General features: G+C 34.1%; 1 protein-coding gene and 1 non-coding gene across 3 annotated transcripts in view; both read right to left on the bottom strand.

Moving 5' to 3' along the window:
* Ankrd28 (ankyrin repeat domain 28) overlaps positions 1-12,541 on the bottom strand; it is a 198,753-nt gene that overhangs the window by 130,630 nt on the left and 55,582 nt on the right. The window contains exon 2 of one of the 2 annotated variants that reach the window (XM_047531881.1): positions 10,412-10,484. The exons of the other annotated variant lie outside the window; for it this stretch is intronic. Coding sequence (XP_047387837.1) covers positions 10,412-10,429 — 18 coding nt within the window. The 5' untranslated portion in view covers positions 10,430-10,484. The remainder of the gene's footprint in view (positions 1-10,411; positions 10,485-12,541) is intronic. 2 annotated transcript variants of the gene reach the window in all.
* Positions 10,808-10,880, bottom strand: Trnaa-ggc (transfer RNA alanine (anticodon GGC)). Its single transcript has one exon. It is a non-coding gene; the product is annotated as a tRNA-Ala (tRNA).

The raw sequence follows: 12,541 nt of genomic DNA, 5'->3' as shown, positions 1-12,541 counted from the left end.
GAGTTTACAAAAGTCCTAATATTAGGGGCTGGGGTTGTGGCTCAGTGGTAGAGCACTTGCCTGATGTGTATGAGGCCCTGGGTTTGATCCTCAGCACTGCATATGAATAAATAAAATAAAGGTCCACTGACGACTAAAATTTTTTTAAAAAAAGTTCTAGTATTAAAGAAGAAACACATTTAATATTCTATTACATAGAAAAGTAGACATTCTGCAGAAGATCCATTAAGATAAAATGATGAGCCTCAGTGGGTGTGGTGGCACATACCTGTAATCCCAGCAGCTTAGGAGGCAGGCAGGAGGCAGGCAGGAGGCAGGCAGGAGGCAGGCAGTTCAAAGCCAGCCTCAGCAACTTAGCAAGAAGGCCCTAAAGCAACTTAGCAAGACTCTCCCTCTAAATATAATGTAAAAAAAAAAAGGGGGCTGGGGATGTGGCTCAGTTGTTAAGCACCCTTGAGCCTCAAATTTTTAACATCAGAATTATACTGAGTCAAAAAGTTTTATATAGGTATTCTTGCAAAACTGAATATAAACTAAAGTCCAAAAAATTCTACAATAACTGATAGGTACTTTAACAACCCAATTAGTGAGGAATGGACTATCAATTCTGACAGGAACTTCTTTTTTCCTTTTATCAAAACTGACTAAATATAAAGGAATTGACAGGACTAAGGATGTAGGGTTCTCTGCCTAGCCTGTGCAAGGACCTGGGTTTGACTCCAAGCACCACAATAAAAAAGGAATTAACAGTGCTTAACTATGAATTAACATTTAGCTACAAACATGGTTTTTATGGATTGATTAGGGTCATAAGAGCATTATGACCCTATTAGAACATATTAAAAAAAAAAACAAACAAACTCCACACTTGAAGCACATTAGAACCATTTTTTTCTTTCTTTCAACAACAGAAGTGGCTATATAAAATTTCAGCACTCTTCAATAAAAGGAACTAAAGAATATGAAAAATGTCCTAAACAGTCTGAATCATTACTTGAATTTTAAAATAGTATGTTCAGTATTTTTGTCTCCACCCTTCTAAGGTTCAGAAAGACATGAATCATTTAAGTATTTCCCAAATGAAAGTTACTTTGGAAAGGAAATGATACATGCACTCCCAATTTGTATGTGAAATAACTAGTATACACTTCTGCTACTGCTCTTTCTGTACTCAGGAGAACTCCTTGGATGTCTCATATAATTATTGCTTATAAAGGTAAACACTGGGTAACCATAGCAACTTATTTTTAAATTGAAAAATTTCTCTCTTCAGCTTCTGTAGTGCAGTAAATTGATACTAAATTTACCCCAGGGTCACCACATTGTAGAAACCAGAAAGAACTGCAAAAAAAACCTTGTCTTAATCTTTTTTAAGAAGGGCAAAATCCAGCCTGTTTAAAATAATTTTACACTCTATTATTTGTAATACTGGGGCTAAGTTTTCTCTAATATAGCTGGCAAACATGATAAGCAAGCACTCTCCCCTGAACTACACCCCTAGTCCTTACAAACCAAATTTTTAAATTATTTTCTAAAAAACATGGGATAATATTTTTTAAAAAGATAATTATGCAGATAATGATGAAATTAGATTTCAGAGAATATGTTTATCCTAGACCTGATAAAACACAAATCAAATGCTAAAGATGCTGCTAATCACATAAACCTTAGCTAAACATTATTCTTAAGAGAGATCAATAGTACATCCAAAAGTAACACAACCTTAAAGAAAGGAAACCTCTCATTCAAACTGGTCTTTAATACAGTCTGAATCATGAGTGTTTTTTCTTTCTTTAAACTACCTCTTGAAGTAATAAAAATTATGAAAAAAAAATTCTTAAAATTATTATTTAATGTATAGTACTATATACTCGTTAAATATTTTTCCTTTTCCTTCACTTTTGGCATATTATAGAAAACTTAACCTGTGCTGTTTGACTTGAATTTTTTGTTTTTATTCTTTTGAAAGAATTACCTTTTAAAGACCCAAATCTGCAAATGATCACCTAAATACTGACAAAACTCTTTGAATCTATGCTTCCCTAGAAAGTCCATTCTACATTTGGTTTAACTGAAACTTAATATTTTTCTAAGTACATACTTTTCTAGAATTAGCTGTTCTTTAGCTCACATCATGTATATCTTGGAAATGCCTATGTGTGTATGTTGGGAGGAAAGAGAGAAGAAACGAGCATTCTTCTAGCCTCCATTTTAGTTTTAAAATGTTACCTGTCTACCTGCCTGTAAAAACACTGCTTCTTTTAAAGCATATGCCATCTGACTAGGTAACCCTTTCATTTCTTATTCTCCAGTTCAACTGGATCACATCTGTCTCTCATGAAGGTGATCTCATTTCCTTGTAGATGACATTTTGAACATCATACCATCAATTTAACAACCTCCAACCCACGGATCAACAGACTAAAGGAAATCATTTTATAAATGCCACTGATATAACAAATGTCAAATATAAGAAAATGGTATACTTTAGAACATGAAGTAGTAAAATTACACCTTAATTTGACCAACTAAAATGAAAGTTTTATCTTCAAATGTTTCTTATTCTTTTTCTTCTCTATGAAAAGCAAGGCTAATTACTAGCTAGACACTGGCCAGACCCCATTTAGAGTGATGAATGAGACTACAACATATTCAAGGAAGGCAATCAGAATGATAGTGAAATCTAGAAACTATTTCATAAGAGTAATAAAGCTGAAGATGTTTGGCTGGGAAAGGAGTCAGTAAGAATATGTCAGCTCTGAGTTATGTTAAGCACTGTCACTGTAAGAGTTATCAAACTGTATAGTTCTAGAGAGAAGACTTGGATCAACAAATAACAAAGAGGAAGATAAAAATCTGGTTCAATGTAAGATAATACTTTTGCCTAGCATTTTTTAAAATCTGAAAATGGATAAAGGTTGGCTACTCATGGGGCAGAGATGTACATCCCAGGTAAACCATAGCTACTATGGTTGGAAGCAATTATAAAAACATGACTGCAAAGTAGTTTTTAATCCTGCTTTCAAGGATCAAAATCTGAGCTGAACAAGTTAAATTCTGAAATCACAAAGCAAAGAAGTAGGGAAAACTGGATTCTAACCCAGGCTCACCAGGCTCTACACACCATACACCTACGAGAAGCTAAATGAACCACTGCTAAGGAAGAAGAGTTTTTAAATTGGTGAGAACCAAATATCATCTCATTTGAAGATCCATTCAAAATTAAGATGCCAAAAAGGGTTATGCCCTTCCAATTATATCAATACTTTCCAGTTTAAGACTGCTTTCACATCTATTCTCTCATTTAAGCTTAGTTGAGACAACAGTAACTCCTGGCATTCTACTTCAGAGAGTAAAATGACAACAAGTTCCTTCTGTTTTACCTCCAAACATACCTGTATTTAAAATGTTTTCCCTATTCTCTTTCATTTATTCAACAGTCATTTTTTAAAATCTTATAGGTTAAGTACCAAACCCCAATGACTGTGCAGTTTGATGGGGAGACCCAAATCTGAAAATGGGTCTCCTTATTTGCAAGGAAAAAAGAAAAGTTCATTTAAAAAAGGATTCAGCTTCTTGGAGTGGGGATGGTAGCGTGCTTACCTAGCATGGATGAGGCCCTGGGTTCAATCCCTAGCATCACACACACAAAAAGTATCCAACTTCTTATAGATCTTACTTTGTCAGTTTTGATTTCTTTCTTACATGGCTTTGACTTTAAAATCAGTCCCCAATGCTGTCTCTGCTCCTTTCTCTTAGTTTACAGAAAACTTTTCTGCCTCCTTATCAAGCTACCACTCCATTATTTAATACTGTCATCCCACTACAATCTAGCTTTCTACAAACCAAGTGAAATTGCTCTAAGGTCACCAATGATAATCTATTGCAAAATTATTATTATTCTCAACTATTCTACACTATTGAATACCAATGACCTTTAGTAATAAATTCTCTTCCTGCTGCTTTCATAAAATGTTCACTTATTTTTCTAAGCTGTCTTTTTTGGTCCCATTCACTTGGTTTTTCTTTTACCACCCATTCTTTAAAATACTAGTTATTAATGCAGTATATATGCACAATGGAATATTACTCAGCCATAAAGAATGGAATTATGGCATTTGCTGATAAATGGATGGAGCTGGAGGATATCATCCTAAGCCAGTTCCAAAAAAACAAAGGCCGAATGTTCTTTCTGATATGTGGATGCTAACCCATAATAAGGGAGGGTAAGGACGGGTGAGTACAGAAGTTCACTGGATTGGACCATGGGGAAGGAAGGAAAGGAAGGGGGAATGGAAACAGGAAAGACAGAATGAATTGGACATAACTTGCCTATGCTCATATCTGAATACATGACCAGTGTAATTTCATGTGATGTACGACCACAAGAATGAGATTTAGACTGGAATGGGTTGCACTCCACACATGCATAATCTCAAAATACACAAAATACACTATCACGTATATCTGAAAACAATAAATAAATAAACAAATTACCAGTTCTTTTTCAGAAACCTGCTTTTCTTTCTTTTTATCTACAATCGTTTTCTGGACAAGCTCATGCCAAAATTCAACTTATCATCTCTATTTCACTCCCTTCAAAGTATTCTTTTTCTGAATTTCCATGTTCATTAACAGTAATGGCATCACCATATATACAGTAACCCAACAGAGTACCCTTTCTTTAATTTAATTCCTATTTCCAGTCACTAAGTTTTAAGCATATTACTTATTATCTTCCTACATTCTACTCACACTGATCTACTTCACACCCACTTTGGTCCTCTTATGAGCTATCAAAACTACCTTCTAACTGGTCCCCCCACTCTGGACTGTCCTTCTATTTCTATCTATCCTTATATCAGACATAGTTCTTTCAAAAGAATCCCTTCCTTTAAGGAGTGCCTCTGGTCTGCAGACAAACAGGAAACCCAGGCCTGGTGAGAGTACCAACTACCCTACTTCAGGCACAAGCACATGACTGAAAAGAGACAAGGTTTTCCTCAGGACTTCACTTTCCTGCCAAGGCTGTCACAAAAAATACTCTTTTCTCTTGGGATTGTGAGTACCAAAATGTAAGCTAAATTGCTCACAGGAGGAAAGGAAAAAGTAAAAAGGAACAAATTTTTTTTACAGCGTAGGGACGACAGGGATGCCACTGTCATCAAGTCCTGAATCTACCTCTGCCTATCCCTACTGCCTGACCGATAAATTCCTTTTAAATTTAAGCCAGTTTGAATTAGATTTCTGTCATTTTAACCCATTTTTAACAATTCTTTGTATCACAAGTTACTTTTCTAAAATACAGATAACACATATTATTCATCTGCCTTATTATTCCTTAGCCCATTAAAGTACAGTATACTAATGACTTCCACCATACCTATAAGTTTCACATACACCAATGTGCTTGTTGCAATTCAAATATAACATGCCACTCTTTGCAATTTATATATGCTGTTCCCTCTGCTCTCCCTTCTACCTCCTTACTTACAAAAGATACATTGTTTGAATATAATAAGATGGAAAAGGGTTTTGAATGCCACATTAAAGCTTATACATTTTAAGCTCAGAATGAAGAGTATGTCACTAAAAGATTTTAAGTCAAAAAATGACATCATCAGACTTGTACAGTGGAGAAAGTATTGTGGAAACAGTATGGTGATGGAAAATGAGGTGACACTAAAAGCAAAAAAGGCCTTAAGTAAGCTGTTCTAAAAAGTCTTAGAAAAGGCCCATGAAAGATAATGAAAGGAGTAAATTGGGACTTTTCTAGGGGGAAATAAACTGTGGACAGCTATCAATAGCATCAATAAATCTGTCAACATTAAGCTAGTGGTTATACTTTAAACTTTCTCTCTCTCTCTCTCTCTCTCTCTACACACACACACACACACACATACACACACACATATTTAGTTGTAGATGGACACAATATCTTTTATTTATTTATTTATTTTTATGTGGTGCTGAGAATCGAAATTTAGTGCTTCACATGTGCTAGGCAAGCGCTGTACCACTGAGCTACATCCCCAGTTCACTTACCTCTATTTTGGCAAAAAAACTGACATAAGGGAAAAAATTCATTTATAAAAATGTACACATCATGATTTAATGACAACCTAAATGTTGAACAATAAAATAATGATTTGAAATATACTAGATATCCTGCAATGGAATCACACCTGATATTTAGAAATAAAATTTTTTTTTGTAGTGCTGGCAACTGAACCTCAGGGTCTCTCACACGATAGGTAAGCACTCTACCATCTAACTACACCCTCAGCCCCTAGAAACCACATTTCTAAAAGGTTTCTAAAAATATGAAATAATACTTATAAAAGTATTGTGGTGAACACAAAATTATATACAAAATAATCTTAATTATGTTAAATAATTGAAGAGGTTTTTTGGTTTGTTTTGGTACCAGGGATTAAACCTAGGACCTCTCAATCACTAAGCCACATCCCCAGCCTTTTTTTTTTTTTTTATTTTATTTTTTTTAAATTTTGAGACAAGGTCTCACTAAGTTGCTCAGGGTCTTGATAAATTGCTGAGACTGGCTCTGAGCTTGCAATCCTCTTGCCTCAGTCTCCTGAGTCACTTGGGTTTACAGGTGTGTGCCACTGCATTGCGAAGAGGGTATTTTTGTTTGTCTGTTTGCTTGTTTGTTTTTAAAGCAACAACAGATCAGTTAAGCCAGCAGCAAGATTACGGGTAAAGTATTATATCTTTCATATGTTCACGTATTTTTTTTTTTCCTAAGTAGTTTTAGTTCTTAGTCATGATTCTTACTTGCTAAACTTAAACACTTACAGGCAAGAAAACTATGGGTTAAATGTCAAAAGCACCTTCAACCAAAACTTAAAACACTGCCTACATTAAGACTCACTACTATGAAGCAAACTTATAAAGCCAAAGTTATTTAACCCAGAGCCCCTGTGAGCTTGAAGACAAACCAAGGCTTTTGAGTCTTTAAACTTTCTCAAGCCAGACACAATGGTGACTATAATCCCACCAACTTGGAAGGCTGAGGCAGGAGGATCTCAAGTTCTAAGTCAGCCTCAGTAACTGAGTGAGGCCAGGCTCAAAAGAAAAAAGAAAAGGATTTGGGATATAGTTTAGCAGTAGGGCACTCCTGGTTCCATCCCCAGTACTGCAAGCAGAAAAATAAATAAAATCATTCCTCAAAAGTTATCAAATATAGCTAGTGCAGAGCAAACTATAAGAAGGGTAACTTAAGATGCTTCTTTTTTACAAAGAACCCAATCAATAAATGGGCTAAGGAAATAGGCAGATACTTCACAGAAGAAGATATATAGGTGATCAACAAATACATGAAAAAGTGCTCATCATCTCTAGTAATTAGAGAAATGCAAATTAAAATTACCCTAAGATTTCATCTAACTCCAATCAGAATGGCCATTATCAAGAACACAAGCAATAATAAGTGTTGGCATGAATGTGGGGAAAAGGCACACTCATACATTGCTGGTGGAGTTGCAAATTGGTGCAGTCACTCTGGAAAGCAGTATGGAGATTCCTCAGAAAATTTGGAATGGACCCACAATTTGACCCAGCTATCCCTTTATACCCAAAGGACTTAAAATCAGCATACTACAGTGATGCAGCCACATCCATGGTCACAGCAGCTCAAGTCACAATAGCTAGATTGTGGAACCAACCTAGATGCCCTTCAACTGATGAATGGATAAAGAAACTTGGTACATATACACAATGAAATATTAGTCATAAAGAAGAATAAAATTATGGCATTTGCTGGTAAATGGATGAAGTTGGAAAATATTATGCTAAGTGAAATAGGCCAAGCCTAAAAAACCAAAGGCTGAATGTTTTCTCTGATAAGTGCATGACAATATATAATGAGGGGGGGTGGTGGCGGGGAGGGGAGAGAAGAATGAAGGAACTTTGGATGGTATAGAGGAAAATGGGGTGGGAGGAGGTGGAGGACAGAAAGATCATAGAATGAGACAGTATTACCCTATGTATATGTATGATTCCATGAATGGTATGAATCTACATTGTGTACAACCATAGAAATGAAAAGTTGTATCCCATTTGTGTACAATGAATCAAAATGCAGTCTGTAAAAAAAAAAAAAAAAAAAAAAAGATGCTTCTTTTCATAACTTTGTTTCTTCCCCGAACTGGAATCTCCATAGTCTTGTTACAATCTCAAATGACACATCTAAGTATTCAAGTCATTCAAACAGAATGACTGCCAAAAAGACATTTGGTAGCTTAAATGCAGAATTTGATGATTATATCTGAGGGGAAAAAAGGCTTCAATGAAAGGAATTTGAACTGCTACTGGTGAAGAGAAAATGACAAAAAGATCAGGACAGTTTTCAAAGCCAGAGCTGTATTTTTTAATATCACAAACTTAAAAAATGTCAGTTTTATTAGATATCATTTATAGTATTACCTATTTAACTCAAGATAGGGTGCTTGCCTCATATGTGAATGCCGGGTTTGATCCGAAGCACAAAAAAACATTATATCACCTAAAAAACTGTAACATCTAAAATACTGAAGGAAGAGATAAAGGATTGTATTAGAAAATAGTCACACAGCTCTCAGTCATTTCATATACAAGTGTTTTTTTAAAGTATATATATTTAATTTGCATATTATTTCATGTGCTGATTATTTTACTAGTTGAATTTGCTTGTCTGTATATAACTATACCACAATCTTAATTTCCTGATGAGTTTTTGAAATGTTTTAAAATTATAATTATTCAATCATACTAACTGTATAAATTAACAGGCTTCATTGTGACGTTTCCATACCTGTACACATGCTGTGATTTTATCCACCCTCCCTACTACCTTCTCTTGGTTGTCCTTTGGTTCCCTTTAAGAAAGTTTAGTTTGCAATAACCAATGCAAAAGCACCATCCAGTGGTAAATGACAGTAACTGCAATATGTATAAACAGATGACAGTAAAAACAATTACATTTCAGGACTCTAAATGGTCTTCAACATATATTACCAGTAATGAAAAAATAAAAGGGCTATGTGATATTGATGTTTCCTGCTATTTGTTACCATTTTCCCAATCAAATATTATCCCTACTATTGAAAGTTTGACAGGCTGTTTGGTTTTCCATCTTGACCACCCATAACTCAAATGTCAGGTTGAGAAAAGTATTAGGATAGGGACATTACAAGATTCATCCAAAGCCTTTATTAAGCCAGAGGCTGTAAAATGGTTTCTACAGAAAATAAACAAAGTGTGTGCGGAGGGAAATTTCCAATAGATTTCTAGTAACCCAACAGTCATCTCAGGTAACAAAAAGGAGAGTTATTCTATGAACTTAAAAAAAAAAAAAAAAAAAAAAAAAGTGGTCATTTGGTAGTTAATCTAGATCTTTTTGAACAAAGGTCAGGTAAAGATTTAGTTATACAGAAGTCAGAATTCTTAGTACAAATCTTGAATGTGACAATATTTACTCCAATTTAATGTTCCAAATAATCTCATCCTCTCCCACAATAAGATGGATAAAATCTCTCCCATCTTCAACCTAACAACTTTCTTAATAACAGAAACAAACCAAAAAGAAAGTTTAATACAAAAAAGAATAAATTATAACAAAAACCAGTAAAGGGATTTTTAAAAAATAATTTTGCATTAAGTCTACTTGATATCAAATGGTATTACTGTTTGGGAATTAGAAGATTCTAAACTTTAAAGGACAGCATATTGCAGCTTTGTAAAGATAGGAGAAGTCAATTACTGGGTCATAGTTCCTTCCTTCATATTCTATAAATCTTTGGTAAGTTTCAATTTCAAATAAGAAGTCTAACAAATGATACCCAAGTTAAACAAACTTATAAAGTCTTTACTAGTGCCCTCAGACTAACACCTCTAGGGTTTAAAACTACTTTCACTAAAAATACATGAGTTATTCACATAATCAAGGTCCTTCAATGATTATTAAATGACTGAGACCACAAACATTTAACATGTGAAGAATGAGCTTTAAGCAAAGTGATGCATCAAATGGATAATAGGATGAAAACATTTAGCAATTCGTCTTTCAGGACAAAATAAAACTAGTTGTAGTATCATTCATTATTTTCAGCTATTTAATATTTTATGTTCCAAGCTACAACAAAGAGATACTAGATTTATAAACCTCCTCCACTGAAAATAGAATCTGAATTATAAAGTTGCTATATATCAAGTAAGTCTCCTGCTACCACAGGGCCCACTATTACACATAAAATAAAATGTCTCCAGTAAAGGATTTTGTCTGATACTAAGTATTTATTCACATATAGTTAGGTATGAGTTTACCTTGTGAGGAGGCATAAACAGCAACACACTAACAAATTACAAAGAGCTACCTGTATTACTTCAGAGAGACTACTAGAAAATAACCTACCATAAAAGGAATTCCCATACTATTTTCCTCGGATGGAAGCAGTAGTTGTATTGTTTCAATTCCAATCACAGGCCTGTGGCAGAAAACAGATATCAAAAGCAAGAACATGCTGAAGCTAGAAATGAAGGGCTATGTTACAAGTAACTATGATCTTTAAAAAACACCAAATTATTAATGATACTTAAAAATTTACTTTGAATTTTACTAATTCAGAAATTTAGCTTTATCCTCCTATCCAGAAAGGAAATTACTAATCTGTGTGAGAAAAAAAAAAAAAAGATCTTTCTCTATACATGAACCAATCTTTATTGGATTCCCAAAGGGCACTGTAAAGTGAATTTCTTAAAATTCTTAACAAGTTGTCCTCAAAAATCTTTTTTTTTTTTTTTTTTTTTTTGGCGGTACTGGGGATTGAACCCAGGGCCTTGTGCTTGCCAGGCAAGCACTCTACCAACTGAGCTATATCCCCAGCCCTTTCAAAAATCTTAAAAACACATCCATACAAAAACCTGTTTACATGTATTCAATAATATATGCAACCACTTACTAATTAATAACTATATATTTATCCATGGGATGTCTTAGCCTAAGAAACTGCCTATGAAGTACAAAATATTCAATTTTTTAAAGTTCTCAATATGTAAACCATTCATTTCAGAAATACAGAAATTTAATAAATCACAGCTATCATCTCCCACACTGGTAGTTATTTTCTATATAAATTCTTTTTTTAAAATTTTTGGGATAATATATTATTTAATAACTTGCTTCTCCCCATCTCCCTCCACTCAACAATGTGGATTTTACCCATGTCCTTAAATATTCCTTTATAACATGCTGAATGACTACATAAAGTTTTACTCAAAAGTAACGAACAGCTTAGTGAAACATAGTGGCAACTGTCAAATGTCATGGCAAACGTCTGTAAGCCCAGCAACTACCAAGCAGAAGACATGAGAATAGCGAGTTTAAGGCCAGTTTCAGCAACTTAGCAAGACCCTGTCTCAAAATAAAAATAAAAAGGGCTGGGGACAGGCTGGGGATGTGGCTCAATGGTAGAGCACTTGCCTAGCAGATGTGAGGCACTGGGTTGGATTCTCAGCACCACATATAAATAAATTAAAGGTGTTGTGTCCATCTACAGCTAAAAAAATTTTTTTAAAGTGGGGAGGGGCTGGGGATGTAGCTCAGTGGTAAAGCATCACTGGGTTTAATCCCTACTAGCCCCCCCCCCCACCTAAAATAATAACTTATTGTATATAACCATATTTCCTAAGATTAAACATCTGGGTTGCTGTTAAAAAAAAAAAAAGTCTTACATAATAATTTTTCTGAGAATAGTGTATATTTTATATAATAATTATCCCCAAATAAAAGTAAATTTCATACCAGCTAATTTTAGTGAAGCTTGTTTTCAAATAAATAAAATTAGGACTAAAAAATTATGAAGCCATAATTCTCAGGAGCAAAAGAACAAACATCAAAATTAAATTCTCTGTGTAAAAACAAACAAAAAAAGATGCTGCCCATCACAGTTATTAGTCCAGAAGAACCCTGAGTTTTTAACCATCTTCATCATAGTAATTACTTGCTAATGTCCTCACATTCTTTTCCAAAATAAGATGACAGAACCCATCCTATTCACTCTGAAGAAAGACGGTTGGTTTTAGTTCTAAACATATTAAAATGTCTTATTTCTTCTTTGTCAAAATTATTTATGAGCAAATTAATCTCATGGAAAAAATCAAATGAATATTATTTTTAGTATATGTTCTACAGATGGTGATATAATTAATTTGCCATTTGGTGGCAGCAAATACAAAAGAAATTTCCTTAGGAATTCTATTTATTGCATTATTAGTAAAACAAAGGCAAGGCATTCCCTGAGTTCCATATTTCACACAAGGATTTCAAATGACAAGGGGGGCTTCATAGGTTTTCACAATTACATTTTAATCTTATATTAATAGTTAAGCTGAAAATCTCATGGGCAAACCTCTGATAGAAAACTCATAGCCTTCTATTATGATAGCATTTACCAATACAATTTAATTACCTCAAATAATATGGGACTTTTGACATTTATCAAACAACATGTAAATGCAATGACTTTTTCCTCTGTACTAAACT

Source organism: Sciurus carolinensis, chromosome 17 (assembly GCF_902686445.1).
Source record: "Sciurus carolinensis chromosome 17, mSciCar1.2, whole genome shotgun sequence".
In the NCBI taxonomy this organism is placed as follows: domain Eukaryota; kingdom Metazoa; phylum Chordata; class Mammalia; order Rodentia; family Sciuridae; genus Sciurus; species Sciurus carolinensis.
Note: the sequence above shows the minus strand (reverse complement) of the source record. Positions and strands in the feature narration are given on the sequence as shown.